General features: G+C 37.3%; 1 protein-coding gene across 3 annotated transcripts in view; it reads left to right on the top strand.

Moving 5' to 3' along the window:
- LOC128697215 (SLAIN motif-containing protein-like) overlaps positions 1-23,036 on the top strand; it is a 145,058-nt gene extending 122,022 nt beyond the window's left edge. For all 3 annotated transcript variants that reach the window (XM_053788776.2, XM_053788775.2, XM_053788774.2), the window contains one exon: positions 827-23,036. In XM_053788776.2, the coding sequence (XP_053644751.1) occupies positions 827-893 (67 nt within the window). In that variant the 3' untranslated portion in view covers positions 894-23,036. The remainder of the gene's footprint in view (positions 1-826) is intronic.

Below are 23,036 nucleotides of genomic sequence, written 5' to 3'. Positions count from 1 at the left end.
CCAGAGAGGGCTTTACCTGAAGTCCTCATGGAGGGGGATTCTCCTTCCAAACACTAACCCCAACTCCCTCTCTCCTCCTCCCTATCTTCCAGACGCCATCACCAATCTTCAATAAAGGTAAGTAAAAATGTTATTTTATATGTATTACTATACATAATTAAAAACTATAGTATTTGTTGTATATAAAATTAATTAATCTCTATAAAATGTATTTTTTGTGTGAATATTTTTGGGTTTCTGGAACAGATTAATTGTATTTCCATTATTTCTTATGGGAAATATTGCTTCGAATTTCAGACTTTTCGTATTTAGAACTAGCTCCTGGAACGGATTAAGTTCGATTTTTGAGGTTCCACTGTATTTTTAAATGTTTATACAGTAGTGTACTGTATATTGCAATAAACAGAATAGAGGAAATCAGCTCTGATGTACATTATTTAGGTATGTATTCTGGTCAGAGAGCCCATCGCAAGTCTGAGTGGTTGGTAAACGAGTATGTCGCTAAGTGAGGAGAGGCTGCATATATAAATTACAATAATAATAACAGAAATGCTGTAAACAGACCGAATATGGGTAACAAAATAAACGAGTGTGGGTACTGTACTTCCAGCCCCCAGGACTCAAGTCCAGCTAACCATTTGCAAATGTGTATATTTATTAACTATATCATTTCTCCAACTGTTTTGCAAAACATAAACGTAATTCACATGGCATCTTGATTTTTCATGGAATTAGTAAGGCACAGTACACAACATTAAGGTACACAACATTACAATGAGTATTGCAAAGTTTGATCCTAAATTAATGTTTATTATTTTGTTTGCAGATCAGGCATAGTTCAGCCTAGGTTCCAAGCCCAGGCACAGGATGACTGGAGGGATGGATGCTTCTGAAACAACGCAGACAGTAGCTGAAGCTCCCAGATTATGTGATTTGTCTCGGGGACCCTCGGGATCGGCTACTGGACTCAAACACGCTGTCATCGTTATTTTATTAAATGCTAAGATCTTGACCTAAGGAAAATTTATGTATACATGGTGATATTTAGTCAGGTATACGAGGTACATGCGATGCAAATATTAAATCTAGCAAATACGTCAGTATTCATATACTAATTTTAATTCTGTGAGAATTCCGTCATTTCCAGATGGAGGTTAATTGCCCTCTGGTTTATGAAATTACAATTACAATATTTTGTTGATTTGGTGCTGTGGTTAAAAGCTGGATATTGGTGCATAGGTCGCATGTGTAAGTACTTTTACCTGTAATGCTCTCGATTGTAGATACATAGTACTTCATCATGACCATGATAACAGATTTAGTGAAATCTCTATTCCATAAGTGGTATTGCAATATTTGTATAATTGTGAGAGATGCTATGAGAAAACCTTATAAATTCTTCCTAGTAGCCAGAGCCTTAGATGATATTTCCTGATAAGTAGAATACATATGTAACAGGTATCTTTATTCAAAAACATTTGCCCTATACACTTGGCTTATTCAGTCAAGTACAGAGGAGACAACAGAAGCACCAGAGATACAATGTAATCAGTCCATCACACTTGAAGACAGTTTTGAGGTGGTCAGTCCCTCAGCTGAGGGACTGTCTTCAAGGATGTTGGACTGATGACATCGTCTTCACAACTCTTCTGCTGCCTCCTCTGTACTCAACTGAAGAAGCTTATTGTGTAAGCAGAATGTTTCAGAATAAAGATACCTAACTGTTGCATGTGTGTCATATCAACTTGTTGGTATTGCATACCATTATCATATTCACATGGTATTTCCTACTGATGACAGACCAGTGCTCATGAAATCCCAAGGGAGTAGAAATTAGGCCGCAATGTGGCAACATTGTGATACCCCAGTGGTCTTTGACCACACATTCCAATTCTTTCTGGCCCTTGGGCTGGGCCCCTTTAGCTGCTGACAATAGTGAGGCCTTCCTTCACCTGCATTGTACTGTCTAATAGTCCTTGTTAGATGACAGGCTTGGTGCGAACATTCATTTTATTATGTGTCTGATTACACAGGTGTAGGGGCTTTTAACAATTTCTTATTAAGCTTTGAGCAATAAGTATTTCTAATCTGATATGTTTTGGAGAGTAAAAGTGTATGAAAAAACTTCTGAAAATTGCAAATTATGTAAGGAAAATCAAATTCCCTTACAACTGCCAGCCAATTCTGAAACAACACTTGGGTAGCAGTTAAAGCCACTGAACCAGTTATATCATCACTAAACTCATATGACCAGTAAGCTTCAGTGCAACTAAGTAACCATTAATAGTACCTGCTGATTTCTACCAAACAACTAATAACCTTTTAGTGAGAGTCAGGAACTCACATGAATTAGGTGTGAGCTTTGGAGATGTCGTAAGCTGTGGTTTAGCTTGCTCTCCTACCTTAATAACTTAGCAGTCAAAAGATTATTGGCAAACTGTTGAACTACGACCAAGTGTTGGGTCATTGTTTGGAACGTGTCGGCAGAACGAGGGCTACCATTGCAACACCGAGTGTGTGACCGAAGTGAACATTATTTTGTGGAGAGCCTTTGTTTGCTTAAATCTTTATTGTTCTTACTATTATATTTTTTTAACACACTGGTCATCTCCCACTGAGGTAACATCATTATTATTAGGTAATCATGATTCTCAGGTTTTCAGAAATTTTTAATTGTAGGTTTTAAGGGACGATCATTTGAGTATCGCTGATATTGGTACTTGTTATTAAATATTGACCCGGGTGTTACATCATCCATATGCAAGACAACGTAGCTGATACTACTGTTACGATGTTAGGGATGACATTTCATGAGACTATGGCACAAGTAATCGTGTAAATCTTGCTGATTTTTTTTTTTTTTAACTATGATGCTCTTATGTTTGTGACAGAAAAGAGATTTTACAAAATAATTCCCCAGTGTCAAACCTCTCCCCACTGGAGAAAGGATTTGAATTGAGTTTGTTTGAAACACACCATGAATCTTGCCTTTTAAACAGTGTATTCAGCATAAATGGACTTGGTATTGCTCCTCTTGTTGATACGTATTACATTAAGCTTCTTAATATAATTAGATGATAAAGGTCAACTGCAGGAATTAGAAATTTAATAATTCGTCCTTATTCCCTCCTCAAACAAAAGTGATTATTCTTTATTTTGAAGGGCTCTACTTTTTTTGTTTTCTGTACGTTATTTGCCTCTTGAAAATGCCGTTCTTGACGGCCACTACCACTTGGCAGTTCATTAAATATTTCACTTCAGTTGCTGATGATAGAGGCATTATTTTGTTACTGCTTTCAGCATTACTTCTTTTCCTGTGCTTCGTCACTCTACTGACAGCAGTCCTCTTTGTCGGTGTATTTTCCTGGGTGCTGGGGGCGGAAGCTCTGCGCTCTGTTTTCCGTTCTGATTGCCACTTTCCATCCTTGTGCAGGTTAGTCCAAGTAGAATCTGCTCCATACAGTATGGTGCCTTCATTCTCGATGTAGTATGTCCTGATCTTTCGTTCTTCATTGGTGTGTTTACCTGCTGTGTGAAGATTCACTCTTATTTTTGCCTTCGTTTTTATCCACTTCCAGTTTTTTCAAGTACTGTATGATAATAGTGAAAGCTGAAGGGAAAACATTTGTTAAAAGAACAATAACTTTCAATATAGTTAAAAAATTTTGAATCATTTAACATTTGGTGTCTTAAAAATGAATAATAACTAATTTGGGTTGTAACATTATACAAAACAGTGTTTTTAGTTAGTTTCGAAGTCATATTAATGGCATATTATATTCACAGAGAATACTTGTATTTTATCTCATATTTTAAGAGTAGTAAGATATTTTAAAACATTAATGTAAAGATTTACCTCCCATAAACTCTGTATCCAATGTGTGAATGTTTAGCGTAGTCTTTAACAAGATGCCTTAAATTCACTTTGAGCTCCATTTATGGTGATGTATGCATCATGTATAGACATTTTTATAAGGCTGACAATGATTAGTAAAAAAAAAAAATGTATGCCAATTACAATAGGTATTAGAGTAGCTGTATCTTGATAATATATGAACTTAATGCATTCCTCTTTTTGCGGTTGTGTGTCACTGGAGACTGTGGTGCAGCGTATCAATTTTCCATACAGGGAGCATTTCTGAGAAGTGGACTGCAGTCCCATGAGTGAGCCTTTAGTGAATGGTGGATTGTCTGGGGAATTGAGCTACAAATGCTAGGATAGGGAGGTCCGTATTTTCCGGCACATGTGGCATGCCTTTTTTACCTCAAAAGTCTTGGAAAATCAACCTGCGCCTTACGTGCTCAAGGTAGTCTTCGTGTTATGCTTTAGCATAAAGTAAAAGGGTAGTTAACCCTTGTATATGATACTTATTTACCATCATGATACTTCTGTCGTGCGCCTTACGTGCCATAAAATACAGTAATTTAACATAAGGATGGAAGAAAAATGAAACAATGGATTCAGTTCAGATTCAAGAACCTGAGCGAATATGGCTTTGATAATGGTCTCAGACTGTGGTGTAAAAAGACATGTAAAAAAGCACTAGGACATACTCTAATTTATTAGAAAATGTTGTAGTCCTAGGACTTTAGTTACTTCCAAAGTGATCAAAATCCCAGGACTGAAATGTTTTCTTATCAACATGTCATAGTGTTGCGCACTTTTTTAAATCATTTCTCTTGGCTACCATAGTTTATACAGTCCAGGACAGATCGAAACATCATCTTCAGTTGCCCCTCGACACCATGTGTTAGTGAAATGCAAAGGCTAGAGTACTTTAAGTCCTCTATTTACAAACACATTGAGAATCTAATGTATTGTGTATAATATCATTGTTATACACCATACAGAAGGTCCCCAGCATGTTCTTAAGTTGAAAACTTCCTGTATTATGAATATTATATGTAATACGGAAGATTTTCAGTGTTTGAAAGGGTCGCCATCTGGAGAAGACCCGGGCCGTAAGCACCGGCAAATCATTAATGAATGAATGAAGTGTGCAGACATGCATAAGGTTAGCATGCCTAGCAGATTGCATGAGAACCACTTGCTAGATGGTGGGAATATCTTATTAGTGTCTTAGACATCTCCTTTATGAAATATTTTATGTACTTAGCGGTGTTATCGCCTAGAAAAAGAAGTCATTATATCACTCTTGATATCAGTACCATGTTTGCCTAATTGAAGTCGAGGGTTGATATATTGGAGCTAGCATTAGCTAGCCTACTGATGTGTTAGTCGTGGTGGGAGGGAAGAGAAATTGGGATAGATATGTTGCATATTATTATAATATAACATTGCCTGGTAGTAATTAATCCTGGACCATGGTCCCACTTGCTTTACTGTTAACTTGTAATACACTTACGGATGTAATATTCTATTTTCAATATTCTACTTTGAGTGAACGCTAAAAACTAAAGATTAATACTCAATCACAATCAAAAATGAGAAGCATCATATGGAGGTACAGTCTATCATGAATTAAAGTGGGGAAGGAGTCACTGGAATTTTGTCAAGCAACTTGCTTATGTGATGTGACTAGGATATCTTATATGCTGATGAAATTAGATTATCTGTTGTTGTAATCCAGTTGCTTCTTTCGGCTTTCTGCTTTACTGTTTGTGATTATGCTTACGTTTTGTCTTGTCTGTGCTGTGTGTCTCCGGATCCTGTTCCTTCTCCTACCTGCTCCGTTTTTTTCTTAATCTTAACCCTCCTCTTATTGCTCGTCCTCTTTCTCATTCTTTCTTTTCATCTTTATTTCTTAATCATTCAGTATTTCTTTCCACATAATTGCTACTCATGAAATCATAACACGTTTGCAAACAGTTCACAGAATGGGCGGGGTTTGAAGCCATTGTGAGTGAGTCAGTCCTAAAACTCTCATGTCAGTGGTTAGCACACTGGCCTGTGAATGTAAAGATTCACTTGCCATGGGTTCAAGCCCCACCCGTTCTATACTTAATACACTGTCTGTACAGAGTTGGATAGCTTTCCATCATTCACAAGGGCAGCCCCTAAGTTATGCAGAGCATTTCAGGCAGACTTGAATGTAACTTACTTCCAGAAGGATTATAGTATTTTAGATATATGTATATAAAACATAGCCCCTTCTCCTGTATACATTGTTAAGGTTAAAAAGAAAAACGTTTGTTTTTCTCTTTGGGTCACCTTATCTCGGTGGGATACAGCCGGTTTGTTGAAAAGAAAAAAGTATACGAAGCATAAATAACATTCAAAATAAAATAGGTTAAATGTATGTGAATCGGATAAAATCATAGCAAGGGACATGGTAATAAGAACACTTCGATTTTTTTTTAAGACATGGCCTGTGTCCCACCAAGGCATGGTTACCTGAAAAGGAAGAAGGCATTTCTTTTTACATTTAGTGATTTATACAGGAGAAGAGAGCCCCCTTGCTCTCATCATTTTAGTCACCTCTTACAGCAGGATTCCTCTCCACTTCCCCATGGAGAACACTTAGACTGTACTAAATTAAAATTATTCCTCCTTTTGCTCTTCCCTTATTACTGATTCCATTGTTTACTCTTAATTTTCTTACACAAATAACCCGCACATAAAAGAGAGAAGCTTACGACGACGTTTCGGTCCGACTTGGACCATTGACAAAGTCAATATGACTTTGTAAATGGTCTAAGTCGGACCGAAACGTCGTCGTAAGCTTCTCTCTTTTATGTGCGGGTTATTTGTGTATCGTTCCAGTCACGGTATTGTGCCTTTTTTTGTTACTTAATTTTCTTCTTTGTTGTATTTTTCTAGAGTTCCAAACTAATCATTATTGGTGTTATAAGCTTGTCTTCAGTTAATTTTGGCTAGACACCCTTACTGGAACAAGAACCTGTAAAAATTCATTAAAAGAATAAAATCCCACATAGTATGTATCTCTTGCTATTAAAAAAATAAATATCATAGATCTAGAATACAGTGAAGGCTCAAAATTATTTGGTAATGTTTACTTTCTGCTCCTTATTGGTGCAGCTCGACTGGAATGTGAGTCTCCGTTGTCTACCACATAACTACTCCATGAATGGTTCAGAGAGGGACTGTAAGATAATGTTTCAGTCTATCCTTTGCTTGTTCATGGTCCAGAGGACAGGAGTGTTCTCTCAAGTCTCTGCAGATTTTGAGTTCGTTTTCAGTTGTTCCAACAGTAGTATTGTGATTTCTTTTTCCTCCATTGTGTGTTGCCTTGATCCACATGCTTTTATGTCTGATATATATAACCTCTTCTCCTGTATATATTACTAAATGTAAAAGGAGAAACTTTCGTTTTTTCTTTTGGGCCACCCCGCCTCGGTGGGATACGGCCGGTGTGTTGAAAGAAAGAAGAAAGAATATAGACTCTTATTCCTTAAGCTGCCATTAAAAAAAAATTGAAAGGCTAATTTTTCTTATAACTTGGTTATTTCAGTTTTTGCATAGATGTCCTTTTCTCTCTAAAAAAAAAAAAAACATTTCTTATAACTGCACACAATAGTATCTTCCAAGATACTTTCTTGTTTTTCCATTTTTTTTCTCTTTTGTAGATTCACATCTTTTGATATTTCAATGCATGTGTTTTATTTTTGTTTTCCCTTGTTAAATTTTCATAGTTGAAGGACTGTGATATGCTGAATACTTGGGTTAATAATTCTTATATTTTCAAAAAATATAAGCAGAAGTTATATTACAAAAAATTATAAACCCATTGATGAAATTGGACGCTTTTTCAATTAGGAATCAGGCGAGGCGTTTTTCAAAAATATCTTGTACACGCAAAGGGAAGGTTAAAGTGTAGTAAGCTGTCACTTTACTCCTGTTGTGGGAGTAAACAAGACAATACACACACACACACACACGTGCATACACAGCTGCTCATTCATTAGTTTTCGTATGTATGACTATGCTAAACAAATTCAGCAACTGAAAATGTATTTTCACAGTTTTATACAATTTAGAGACTGGTAAGGTGGAGAATATGATGCGGTCTCCCGTGTTGTGTATTTGTTGCCACTTTATTTGCATTGTTTGAGAGTAATGTATCATGACTGCCCAGTCAATTCAATTTAATTGAGCCTGTGTGCTCTCTGCATGAGACACAATCATCATTATTTTTAAATTTTTTCTTCTGTTACTCATTTTGGACCTAGATTGTAGTGTACAGTATTTTATATCTTGTGTAGATACATTAAGATTTTTATTTTTTGTTGTAGTTCATTGGCTTTACAAAATTAATTAGATAAAAAGTACAATAGACATCTGTGCCTTAGGTGAAAATTCAAATGTGAATGTCAAAGATACAGTCACTGTCAGTATGTCAAATACAGCTAGGTCTCAATTAGTGCGTTTTTGATTTAGTGCAAAATTAACTAATGCTATTTTCCCTTCCGCCCTCAAACTCTTCAAACCACGCTTGAAAATTTAATGTAATTCGATAGCGCAAATTCGAATAGTGCGACCAATAGGCGGGATTTATTATTCGCACTAATAGAGACCTAGCTGTATGTCAAATACATGAATGCAATCCCATTGATCAGTAGTATGGTAAAGCTATCAAGAATGGTAGTCCCTTACATAGTGTGTGTATGAGTCTGTCACCCATTCAAAACTCAGATTTTCCCAGAAAATTTTGAGGAAACAAAAGAGATAGATGTTTATATTGTTTAATAAACACTTCTTCACTATTGCTGTTGGGGCTTGCATAAAAGGTTTATAATCTGCAGTTCAGGTAGGTGGATTATATATGCATAATAGCTGGGATGTTTGCTGAATGAACATAAGGGTGCATTGGAAGAAATTTTACGTTTAGTAAATGAGTACAGGTGCTCCTTGACTTGTGATATTGTGACTTTACAATGGTGAAAAAGCAGTTACGTTGGAGGTGAAATTTAAGATAATTACCCAGCATGAAGGCAGCAACTTCATAATTTATATTCATTTATTTACTTTTCAATCCCGGTATTTAGTTACAGTAATTATTTGTTTATTTTCTTATTCAATGATGGTACTTAGGTATTTATTTATCATGTTCATATTCGACTTGCAATATTTTTGACTTGCAATGGATTTGTCTGAACATAACTCTATCATAACTCAAGGAGAACCCATACAAGGGCTTATTGTAACAACTTGTGTTACAATACACTCTCATGAGAGTGTATTGTAACACGTTTTACGTTTGCTGAACGTGCATAAAAGTGCATTGGAACAGGTTTTTCAAACCTCTATCGTTATCAGATGCAGCATGTAAATATTTTAAATTTAGTGATTAATTTATTGGAGAGAACTGTTTTCAAAAGAAATTTTTAATCACTAATATTCTTGTGATGAGAGATGTTTTTATCGTAATTTTTAAGCTGTAAGATAAAAATTTTGGATAATGTGAAGCCCCTCTCAGCTTTTTTTTTTTTTTTTAATAATAATGTTCTTGTGTATGAAGAATGAGTCACCACTTGCATAAAAATTAGATATTCAGCAGATCTGCTAATAAGATACAGTAAATAAATCAGGGAACAGGTTGGGTTTGAACCCAAGGCAAGCAAGTCCTAAAATTCGCAGGCCAGTGTGTTAACCATTGGACCAGCTGGCTGTACTAAGATTTATCCAACTAGGTACAGTATATTTCTATACATCATAGGGAAATTAACAGGAGCCCAGAATAGCTGTGGCTAACTCAGTGAGTCAGGATGGCATATTTTGTCACTGTTTCATCGACCAGGGTCCTCGTCCCTTCTCACCAGTGAGAATTTATCAGGTCCCTGGTGGACGAAACGTCTTCTCGATAAAATGCCATGAAGCACATATTTTATCTTAACATTCTTGTTGGTATGTTCTACCATTGATGCATATTCACCTTGTCTGCTGAAGAGGGTCTCTTACTTAGGCTGAATTATACAGATCTCTCTGCCTGTGGATGCATGGGTGAGATGACGACAAGATGGTGTAAAAGACTTACGCAAAAGCTTTTATTGTGGCAATGTTTTGCTTTGTGTAGAGCTTCATCAGGTCTAACATTGTCACAATAACAGCATACTCTGTGGTAAGCTCTTACAAAGTTCTTCTGTATAGTTTGATTTATTTTATATGCGATTTAAAAAGTACATCCAAATTTAAGAGTGTGTGAAAAGGCTTTCATGGTATGGACTACAGTCATACATGGCATAATGACGTTTTGGTCGACAACAGACCATACATATGACGGTGGTCCCATAAAATTAATCTCATGCTGTATTGCTGTTCATGGCCCTTAAACATACAAAATCCATTGCTAATGTTGCCATCAAAAGGCCACATCAAGTGATTAACAAAAAAATGAAAGTGCAGGTGATTAGTGATGCATTTCTCAGAACGTAACCCCATCGTTAAGCAATGCATGACCATATTCAATTATGAATGTAAAAGTGCATTCAAATTTAAAAGAATTTGGAAACACTTTCATTGTATGGACTATTGAATTTTGTATGCACTCTTTTCAATTGCATTTACAAAAAAAATATACACTTTATACAGGTTTCTAAGAACCTACTGTATATAATTTTTATTCCAACTTTTTACCCCATTTTAATTTTTGCTGTCCAAGTGGTGACTCGTAATTCACCAATCAGTGTTATGATGCTTTCCTCCAAGTGCTTGAATATTATTTTACTCATGGCAGCTAATATAGACCCTGGAGGCAAGCCAACTCATTACACATCTGGAAAAACAATTCTTTGGTTTTATTCTGTGATGGTTCCTTGTATAAACCACCTGACCGTGGATGGGGATCGCGGAAATGGAGGTAAAAGAGGGCAACGAGATTGCTATATTCCATCGTCTCCAAGATTGGGTGGGGGTAAGGGAACAGAAATACATTCCTATAATGTAATATAATCTTTCAATGCATGTGCCATGTAATATAAATAATTCTATAATTAAATTTTATAAACCTATAATTCTAACAGGAACATTTGTGATGTGTGTGATTAAAATTTAAGTGCATAGTGAACCTTGCATAAATTCCTCCAAAAGTTCTTAATTAGTTGCTTTGCCAGAAAACTGGGATTTAGATCCCCCAAACCTTTTGTCTTCCATTCTCCACTTAATATTGTATGAATTTTTTCTTGTTCCTACATAATCAAAAGTATCCAGGGAGGTATTACCATCCTGTTATGCAGGTGTGAAACGGAAGCCTGTTAATGTTTTGCACTTGGGCAGGATCTTCACTTTTTTTTCAGAAGCATGCAAGATTACAGGTCAATTTTACAAACTTAGACAGATGTTCCTCGCTTTACAATGGTTTGACTTAAGACATTTTTACTTTACAATGGTGATGCTGTACAGTACTGTACATTTATTGACAAGATAAATTTGTCTTCACTTACTTCTGTTTCAGTACTAGTAATCACAGTAATTATTTACTTATTCGGTGAGTTATTTATTTGCATATCATTTCTTGTTCAATTTACGATATTTTCAAGTTACAATGGGTTCATTGAAACCTAACCCCATCATAAGTCAAGGAGCACCTGTACCTCGAGTAATAGTTCTTATTTCTATAATAGTTTCTTTCCAGTTTAGGAGGCTTGGTTTGAGCGCAGGGTGTGGGCTATAATGCTTCCTAGAATCATTAACAGATACTGTATATGTATAATAAATTGTCAAGTATATTGGGAAAAGACGGAATGCAAACACTCGGACTTTTTATTGGAGACATTTCAGTTCAGGGACCCTGGTCACTCCGATGTAAAATGGCCAATGTCCCCAGACTGAAATGTGTTAAGTAAAATGCACTAAGTTTTTTTTTTGTTACTGCTTCTTGGTATCACATACCATTTTTATCCCTTGTATATTGCCAAGTCTCTTTGAGTACCTCTATTTTCCTTCTTTTTCTTGCATATTAAAGGTAAGGACACACTATGCATAGTATTTCAATGTACTCATCTCTGCACACACAGCAATAGTTGAAGATCAAATATCTGCACTAAGAGAAGCACTCTAAAATAATATTAATCCTTGAGAGCCCCTGGTGTAGACCTTTAAATGCATATTTCCATCAGAATTGCAGGGTGTTGCTCGACTTCAGCTCTGTCTAGCATGCTGCACTGTTTATACATAGCGTTTACTGTATGCACATCTTTTTCCAAGGAATGACAACCATTGTTTAGAATCCACATGGGTCCCTTTTGTCACTTTTTTTTTTTTTTTTTTTTGTGTATACATATTTTAACCTTAGAGAGGCATACTCTTTAGAAACAGTCTTCATCTGTTACACCCAGGTACTCTGTATCCAGTGATATAGAGGAACTCGTACAGTAACAGTCATTGAAGCAAATGTAAGACTGATCACAGTTATCGTGAGTCACGAAATCGTAATGACACGATTGCAAACAAACCATTCCATGGGCAGGGATAGAACCCGCAATCAAAGAGCCATAAAAACCCCAGACCGACGCGTTAGGCAGTGGCTAACGCTTCGCTCTGGAGTTTCATAACTCTTTGATCGCGGGTTCTATCCCCGCCCATGGTATGGTTTATCATGGTTGTATTTCATAACTCCGATGAATACCTCACTGTAGTTAAAGTTTATCATATGTAAGTGTGATACACTGTGTTGGTGTAGCAGTTATCAAAATTTGTGAAGCATTGTTGAATATTGTCTGTACTGTAGCATATACATCAGTTCTTTATGTATTTAGAATGAGAGAATGTGTATATTAATGCTGCATTTGGTATGAATATTTGTGCATGTGTATATATGTATTGTTCATATTTGTACAAATGTTTGTGCATGTATATATATTGTTAAAGTGTGTGTGTATGCCTGTGAGTAAGTGACTGGCTTGTAGTTTTTTTATCTTAGCAATCTAGCTATGGGCTTCCTGGTAACTGCATGACCAGAGATACTTAATCGGTCATCACCCAAATAGCCATGACAACCTGACACCTTCAGAATCTTGTGTTTCCTTTGTGAAGACTTGAATATGTTTGTGTGTATCTAGTTGAATGCGCAGGTGTTAAAATGTAGGTCCTGGGATAAATGTCCTAACTTAGACGTGCTTGAAATGATCGAACTTTGTTGTGTTTGTTTATAAATTCATGTAGGGAGTAGTTGTCTTCTGCATCATTCACTATATTAACTCCCCTTCTTCCACCTTCATACTATACAAAAGATTACTAATAAGTGTGATTCACTAATGTCTCACTATATTGCATTTCTCTACCAACCTGCATACTGTAGAAATACTGTATTGCCTGCATACTGTTGAAATTCTTAATAATGTGTCTCACTATATTGCCATTCTCTACGACCTGCATACTGTAAAAATTCTTAATGTGTCTCACTATATTGCCCTTCTCTATCACCTGCATACTGTTGAAATTCTTAATAATGTATCTCACTATATTGTCCTTCTCTACCACCTGCATGCTGTACAAGTTCTTAATAATGTGTCTCACTATATTGCCCTTCTCTATCACCTGCATACTGTTGAAATTCTTAATAATGTATCTCACTATATTGTCCTTCTCTACCACCTGCATGCTGTACAAGTTCTTAATAATGTGTCTCACTATATTGCCCTTCTCTATCACCTGCATACTGTTGAAATTCTTAATAATGTATCTCACTATATTGTCCTTCTCTACCACCTGCATGCTGTACAAGTTCTTAATAATGTGTCTCACTATATTGCCCTTCTCTATCACCTGCATGCTGTACAAGTTCTTAATAATATGTCTCACTATATTGCCCCTCTCTACCACCTGCATGCTGTACAAGTTCTTAATAATATGTCTCACTATATTGCCCCTCTCTACCACCTGCATGCTGTACAAATTCTTAATAATGTATCTCACTATATTGTCCTTCTCTACCAACCTGCATACTGTAGAAATGTTTATTAATGTGTATGATTCACTTGCCACTTTTGCCTCTGTATCCTCTCATCTTGTCCCCTCCCTGTGATAGCTATTCCTTGATTATGCCCAAGTGTATTATGTGTGTCTTGATGTCACCTCTTGATCTGTATGCTGCAAGAGTTATCAAATCAAGTTCACAAAATTTTCCTCTACCGTCTTTTCAACTTACCTGTAATAGCATTCTAGTGGTGGGCTTCATAATTTTCTCTACCTTTGTGCTTTGCTATGTGTGGGTTCTACACTGGTGCTGCCTACTCAAGGATTGCTCTATGTAGTGAATAGTGATGAAAAGAGATTTCTTTCATCTTTACACTAATACATGTCCCTGATGTCATTGTTTAGTTCTCCTGTAGGTGACGGGTTAGGTGTGATGTCCACCACCAGGTCTCTTGTCTTACCTAACTCCATGAGTTACTCCCCACCCAGGTCACACACTATTTTATATTTTCTTAGCTTCCTACCTAAGTGGTGGGGAATGAGACGCTTGTGCAACATTTGGGAATCTTTACTGAAGAACGTTTTGCCAACCAGTGGCTTCTTCAGTCCAACATAGAGAAGAACAGTGGAAGATGAGATGATTGAGGTAATCAGTCCCTCAGCCTGGAGTCGATGTGTTTAGTCCATTATATTTAAGGCATTACTTGCCATTCCTAGATCATGTCTGATACTTGGTGACAAGGTGTGTTGTCTGCAGCTGTGACAGGGTGTGTTGTCTGCAGCTGTGACAGGGTGTGTTGTCTGCAGCTGTGACAAGGTGTGTTGTCTGCAGCTGTGACAAGGTGTGTTGTCTGCAGCTGTGACAAGGTGTGTTGTCTGCAGCTGTGACAAGGTGTGTTGTCTGCAGCTGTGACAAGGTGTGTTGTCTGCAGCTGTGACAAGGTGTGTTGTCTGCAGCTGTGACAAGGTGTGTTGTCTGCAGCTGTGACAAGGTGTGTTGTCTGCAGCTGTGACAAGGTGTGTTGTCTGCAGCTGTGACAAGGTGTGTTGTCTGCAGCTGTGACAAGGTGTGTTGTCTGCAGCTGTGACAAGGTGTGTTGTCTGCAGCTGTGACAAGGTGTGTTGTCTGCAGCTGTGACAAGGTGTGTTGTCTGCAGCTGTGACAAGGTGTGTTGTCTGCAGCTGTGACAAGGTGTGTTGTCTCCAGCTGTGACAAGGTGTGTTGTCTCCAGCTGTTCCTCAGTACCTTGCATAGTGTACCCAACAGCATTACTGGTTTGTAGTTTAATGTTAAATATTGGAAATACACCAGCCATCTTTCAGGTGTATGGCAGTTCTCTGTATAGTCTTTCTTGTAGCTGTGAGCAAGAGCCTACATCTTCCTCCACAGTTGTTGTCTTGTGGGTCTGTTTTTTTTATGTTCAGTTCCATCAGAAATTGCAAGTTCCTTGTTTGTACTTTTCATATTTGTCATTTCTGTGTGATCTGCCTTATGCTTATTTGCAGGCGCTGACTCTTGTTTGATTGTGAAGATATTCACAAGTCTAATAAAGCTTTTTTCATACTTATCATTTTGCATAAGTTTTCTAATTTATTTTTAATTCCCCCTCTGATGATGAACAAATTCGATTTGACCTTTATTTTAGCTGTTAAAAAATTGTATTGTGTACATGTGTTATTGCCACAAATTATTGCTGGTTTGTTTTTAAAGTAGAGCTATTCTTGTTTTTTCCCCTTTCTTTAACAATTCACCATCACTTATTCCTTAACTGTCTTTAAAAAAAAAAAAGCACAGACATTACTGTCCTAATAATATCAATGCACAACATACTCAACCATCCTTCAGAGTGTGTGCTTTATGTTTCCCACCTCCAGGACTCGTACCCAGTAACTATATCCCTGCACCTCTTCGTAACTCTTACCTTCCTTGCACCAACAGTATGGTAAATCTCAGACTGCTTGTCTCTGACTCAGGAAATCGTAATAACATGAATGTGAGCCAACCACGGAATAAAAAAGATTCGAACCCATGGCAAGAAAGTCCTAAAATTCGCAGGCATTAGCCACTCAGCCATGGGTTCAAATCCCACCCATTCCATGGTTTGTCTCCACTCTCTCCAAACTAATACTCACATGCCTGCTGGCTATTAAACCCCTACCTCTCAAAACCTCCTGGTCACAGACTGGGCCACGGGGGACATTAACCCCTGAAACTCTCTCCAGGTATACACCTCCTAACCCTCCTTGTCTCCTAAGCAGTAATAGTTATTGCTGTTTACCTCTTGTAGCTCCACTCGTTAAAGAAGTGCATTTTGTAATAGTTATTATCACTTCTGCCACTTAAGGTTACCCCTTTTGTTTACTTCTTGATGATTAATATAGATTTCAACCATCTATTTCTTTAATAACCTTTAAACTGTCCAAACATAGATCTACGTTCACGTGCATAGCGCTCCAACCTTTGTTCTCTCCATTTGAAAGATGTAAAAAAAAAAAGTAGATCTATGTTCGGAGCGCTACGCACGTAAACATAGATCTACGTTTGGACAGTTTAACCCTTAAACGGTCCAAACAGATCGACGTTCAAATTCGTAGTGCTACAAAAGTAGATCTACTTTTTTTTTACATATTTTCAAATATAACAAAAAAAAACAGTAAATAAAAGTTTTTTTTACACGTTTTCAAATGTAAAACAAAAAAAAAGATTACATTTTTTTACATACTTTCAGATGTTGAAAAAACGTACAGTGGACCCCCGCATAACGATTACCTCCGAATGCGACCAATTATGTAAGTGTATTTATGTAAGTGCGTTTGTACGTGTATGTTTGGGGGTCTGAAATGGACTAATCTACTTCACAATATTCCTTATGGGAATAAATTCAGTCAGTACTGGCACCTGAACATACTTCTGGAGTGAAAAAATATCGTTAACCGGGGGTCCACTGTATATACACGTTTGGACCGTTTAAGGGTTAAAGACTCTCATGAACTTAAAGGGGGTTATAATGTAACTTCCTCTTTGTCTTCCACCTTGGATGTATTGTTTTTACATATTAATTCTGAGATCTATTTTCTTGTAAATCATTGTTGAATCTTTCTCTGCTTTTCGTTCCTTTATATATGGGTACTATACAGCAGCTGCATTTTTTTATATACAGTGGAACCTCAAATATCGAACTTTCTTCGGTCCAGAAAGCTATTTGAGTGCCTTTACCGAACGAATTTATTCCCATCAGGAATAATGTAAATTAGATTAGTCCATTTCAAACCCTCAAAAAAACACTTATAAAAGCACTTAAAAAATACACTTACATAATTGGTCGTGTTGGGAGCAGTTCGATTTTTGAGGTTCCACTGTATCTTAAAACAATGAGTAAGACACATTTGCGAAAGTTGGTTATCTTTATTGTTGACTGAAACCTTTGGTCCACAGAGTAGGCCTCTTCAGTTAAATACAGAGGCAGCAACTTGGTCATGGAGAAAAAGTTTTTGAGGTGGTCAGTCCCTGAGGTTGGCCTGAGGGACTGACCACTTCAGAAACTATTTCTCCAAGGTTGATTGGCTGTTTACATCACCTTTACTCCACTACCATTCCAGCTGCCTCTGTATTTAACTGAAGAAGTCTACTGTGTAACTAACTGTTGCACAAGTGCCTTAGTCATCGGTATTTCTTTACCACTTTCAACACACATTTCCTTAAATGTTGACATGATACCACAGCTGCATTTTCTACTTTCTTCAAATGTAGGCACTGTTGAGCAGATTCATTTACTAATAGTTGTATGAGAATGGACACTTGTGAACAGTTCAGGACATTGTAATCAGTGTCCTGGACTGTACACAAGTGTCCTTACTGCACAGTTTGTCAATATCAGTGATCCACTTACAACCAGGCTATTGTTTCTTCAAACAAGTACAACAGCTGCATTTTTTAATTTGAGTCTGACTCTTGCAACAAACTGGCAGTATCCCACCTAGGCAGGGTGGCCCAAAAAGAAAAAAACGAAAGTTTATCTTTTTCACCTTATTAACCCTTTGACTGTCGCGGCCGTATATATACGTTTGTGAGGTACCGTGTTTGACGTATATATACTCATAAATTCTAGCGGCTTCAAATCAGGCAGGAGAAAGCTAGTAGGCCCACATGTGAGAGAATGGGTCTGTGTGGTCAGTGTGCACCACATAAAAAAAATCCTGGAGCACGCAGTGCATAATGAGAAAAAAAAAACTCCGACCGTTTTTTTTTAATTAAAATGCCGACTTTGTGGTCTATTTTCATATAGTATTTGTGGTTGTATTCTCGTTTTCTTGGTCTCATTTGATAGAATGGAAACTATATTATAGAAATGGAGGTGATTTTGATTAATTTTACTATAAAAAGAACCTGGAAATGGAGCACAAAGTACAGGAAATGTTTGATTTTTGCCGATGTTCAAAAGTAAACAAATGATGTCATTGTCCAATAAATGTCCAAATAGCCATTCTAATACGCAGTCATGAATGGGTTGATGTAATTTTTACAATTATTACAGTATTGCAGTAGTCTGAATAACAGTAAATCTTCTATTTTTTGTTTGAATAAAATTTCAAAATAAAAAGCAAGAGTAATATCACAGGGACCTGGAGACATGACTGATGAACAAAGAAAATCTTATTTTAGAGCCAGGAATGTCTGCATTGTTCATTCTGGACCTTATTTTGAAATTGTCGTATTTTTTAATTTTCGTGAAATTGGCCAAATTGTAAATTTCTGACCATGTTATTGGGTAGTTGAAATCGGTAAATGGGCAGTTTCTTGTGCTCAATCGATAGAAAAAATAGAGTTCTGAAGAAATAGTTATGAGTTTGGTTGACTGGAATAACGGAATTAGCCGAAAATAGGGCTCAAAGTGGGCGAAATTGCTGATTTTTAAATATCGCCGAAGTCGCTAACTTCGCGAGAGCGTAGTTCCGTCAGTTTTCCATCAAATTTCGTTTTTTTGGTGTCTTTACAATCGGGAAAAGATTCTCTATCATTTCATAAGAAAAAATAATTTTTTTTTTTCGAATATTTTGCGACACCAGGAGCAACTTCAGGATTGGGCCCTTCGACAGTCAAAGGGTTAACCCTTTACCAGGCCTTTAATACCTTGGCTGTTTTATTTATGGGCTTTTGGTGACTATTTTTTTTTGTTATCCCAGTATTCTTCTCTTTGTCAAATGCTTTTAATAATGTGTATTTTGTGATTTTATGGAGCCTGTCTTTGCTTGTACTGTACCCAGCTACATCACATGGCACTTGACCACTTAAAAAAAATCCCTCATTCTATCTCTTAAAAAAATCCTGCATTCTATCTCAAAAAAAAAATCCCTCATCCCATCTCTTAAAAAAAAATCCCTCATCCTCTCTTAAAAAAAATCCTTCATCCCATCTCTTAAAAAAATCCCACATTCTATCTCAAAAAAAAAATCCCTCATTCCATCTGTTAAGTATATACGTACTTGAATGGTATGAATTGGCTAGAAGAATGACACAGTACTGTGGCTGGAAAAATTTACAAACTTAATAAGTACTCTTATAAATCTCCATTACATAGTATTGTTTTTTCCAAATGTTGAGAAAGTTGATAAGTGAAATGCATCTAAAACTGAGTACTTAGGTTAGGTTTGTCAGGAAACAGGACAAGTGTTTCCTGACACAGGTCTTAGTCATATGAGGACCTGTAGCCGGAGCTTTTGGTACATCTGACCAAGGCCTTCCACTGGCTTACCACTCCACCACTTCAGAAATTAATGGTTATAATTATAACCTTGGTAATTGAGTAGTGCCTTCATTGTATGTCCTGTTAAATTCTGAATGCACTTTTTTTAATTGCAGCTACAGAAATTACACTACATTGGAGCTTTAAAAGAGAGCTTAATGTGACCCCCCACATTTAAGCTTATACCAATGTTGTGGTCCATGCTGGACCATTGTTAAGTTACTATCGGGTCTTTACAATGGTCCAGGATGCACCAAAACATTGTCGTAAGTTTTCTCACCTGAGTGCGAGATGTGTGTGAATATGAGGTATCTTTTAACATAATGGTGATGGATCCACTATATAGAGTAGAAGTCTACTCTATATAGTGGATCCATCATCCATCCATATATAGAGTAGAAGTCTACTCTATATAGTGGATCTTCACAATAAAGCTGTGTTTTCTTAATTTGCTATGACTCTGTTGGGTGTTTTTCTGTTTGTGGCGCTTGTTGTGACCCCTTCCGTAGTAATGAATCTGTCAACTTTGTATGGCACCAACATTTTTTTATATGTTGTGATTATATCATCTCCTCTTATGCTTTCTTCCAGAGACATGAAAACACACAGTGTGTGTAGTTGTGTTTGTATGGTTGTTTCTATGTGTGGTTTGTGTGTGTGTGTGTGTGGTTAGTTGTATTTGTGTGCATGGTTGTTTGTATTTGTGTGTGTGGCTGTTTGTGTTTGTGTGTGTCATGTTTGTGTATGTGTGGTTATGTTTGTGTGTGATTGTGTACTCACCTATTTGTGGTTGTAGAGGTCGATTCTTAGCTCCTAGCCCCACCTCTTACTCTTAGAACTGTGTATGGATCCTGCCTCCACTTCCTCATAGGGATCATTCCACTTCCTGACTACTGAGACTAAAGAAATACTTCCTGACATCCCTGTGGCTCATCTGTGTCTTTAACTTTGAGGTGTGCACCTGAGTGCCCATTTCTTGCCTCTCAAATATTTTGTCCCTGTCTATATCAATTTCCCTTCGTATTTTATATGTTATGTCTCTCCTGGTTCTTCTATCCTCTATATTAAATAAAATTCCATTAGTCTCTACTCACAGCTCATGTCCCTTCATTCAGGAACAAGCCTTTTGTGTGTGTGTACAGACATACCTGTATGTGGTTGCAGGGGTCAAGTCACAGCTCCTGGCCCCACCTGTTCACTGGTCGCTACTAGCTCCATTCTCTCTCCCAGCTCCAAGAGCCTTATTGCACCTCTTCTTACAGCTTTGTATGCATCCTACCTCTGCTACTTCATTCTCTAGATTGTTCCACTTCCTGACAACTCTAAGGCTAAAAAAAATACTTTCAAAGATACCTATGACTTATCTGAGTTGTCAGCTTCCAGTTGTGTCCTCTTGTGTATGTGGGGGGGGGGATGGATGTTGTGGTACGTGTGAGGTAGTCGGATTGTGTTTTATTTGTTGTTTTATATATTCAGTGTGTATGGGACTATGTATATATAAAATGTATATTTATATATAACCATCATGAATTTATCACACAAAAATGGAGGAATTTTCTTGGCTCACATCACTAGAAAAGTGATAGGTTGGGTAAGAAGACCTAGGCAAATAAGAAATACCAATCTAGGAATAATACTTTTTAAGTTACTTGTATGACTGCACTTCAGTCATACTTCCTTCATCAGTCCTCACAGCCCTTTCTAACTCTACCTCTGTTATCCTCTCCACCTTTGGCTACTCTGTGATCCAGCAACCCCTCCCCCCCATTCCCCTACCCTCTAGCGATGTACAGTGGACCCCCGGTTAACGAACTTTTTTCATTCCAGTAGTATGTTCAGGTGCCAGTACTGACCGAATTTTTTCCCACAAGGAATATTGTGAAGTAGATTAGTCCATTTCAGACCCCCAAACATACATGCACAAATGCACTTACATAAATACACTTACATAATTGGTCGCATTTGGAGGTGATCGTTAAGCGGGGGTCCACTGTATAGCCATAGTGGGTTTGGCACTTGGTTTTGATTATAATAATAATTGTATGATGGCATTGTTGCTGCATAGAGCCTGGTTATAACTGTAACCATAATTTTTTAAAGGGGTGGACCGGTAAGCCAGTGGAAGGCCTCGGTCAGATGACCAAAAGCTCGAACGGTAGATCATCATCTGACTAAGACCCATGTCAAGAAACACTTGTTCAGTTTCCTGATGAACCTAACCTAGCCTAAGCCCCATTTAACCCTGAAACCGGGAATGACACTCCTAAGCATATTAATTTTAGCAGAAATTTTTGAAGTGAGATGCGGTGCAAATTACATCAGGTGAACATCTTGGGGTCTTATACACAGGATTTACTTTCGGTAAAATAAATTTTTGTGTGCCCCGTGAAATATCAGGGACGGTATTTAGTAATAAAGTTTGAGTCATGGTATAAGGACACTATGGGAGGAGAGACCTGTCGTTATATAATAGTACAGTATTCCAGATACAGTGGTACCCAGAGTTTCGTACAGCTCCCAACTCTAACAATTATGTAAATGTATTGTTGTAAGTGGTTTTGTAAGTGTATTTTTGGGGGTCTGAAACGGACTAATCTATTTACATTATTTCGTATGGGAACAAATTCGTTCGGTAACGGCACTCAAACAGCCTTCTGGAATGAATTTTGTTCGAAACTCTGGGTACCACTATATTAGTGATATCAATACCAGTGGTGATATATGCAGATGTTAGGTTTTGATGATAGACACAAATGATTATGCACACACCTGGATCCTCCCATTATAGATATCAGAGTGCTAAACCAGTGATGATATCCACAACAAATAACTGTACTTACGTAGGCTAGTGAAGAAAAGCAGAATCTTAGAGTCCCTTTCCGTGTCCTAGCAGTAGGTCCAAAGTTGCTTAGCTTGCAAAACAATTTGACTCACGAAATCGTAATGACACGATTGCAAACAAACCATACCATGGGCGGGATTGAACCCGCGGTCAGAGAGTCTTATTGTGGCTAGCTGGTCTAGTGGCTAACGCAACGGTCTGGAGTTTTGAGACTCTCTGACCGCGGGTTCAATCCCGCCCGTGGTATGGTTTGCAAAACAATTGTTTCTCATGTGATAAAACATCACTTCATTGATGCATACATTTGTGAGGAGTTTAATTGTGTAAACATGGTTCATTGTGCAACTACATGACGGTAATGTCAGTGTGTTGTGCTGTCACAGCTTAAGAAACCTTAGGGAGCACCACACTGTAACACCCAAAACGATGATAAATTTACATACATTATTTAATGTACAGGTGGGCCCCGTTTTACAATACTCTGTTTTGTTGCGTTTCGCTAATGCAGTGGTTTTTTAGTTAAACCTTTTTTTCATTGACTTCTTACAATAAGTATATTCACCACACTTTAAGCGAAGGACAAAATATTTTAAGGTAAATAATGTATGTACTATAT

Source organism: Cherax quadricarinatus, chromosome 89, assembly GCF_038502225.1.
Source record: "Cherax quadricarinatus isolate ZL_2023a chromosome 89, ASM3850222v1, whole genome shotgun sequence".
NCBI lineage: Eukaryota > Metazoa > Arthropoda > Malacostraca > Decapoda > Parastacidae > Cherax > Cherax quadricarinatus.
The sequence above is the reverse complement of the archived record's forward strand: the minus strand, read 5'-3'. Positions and strand labels throughout refer to the sequence as shown.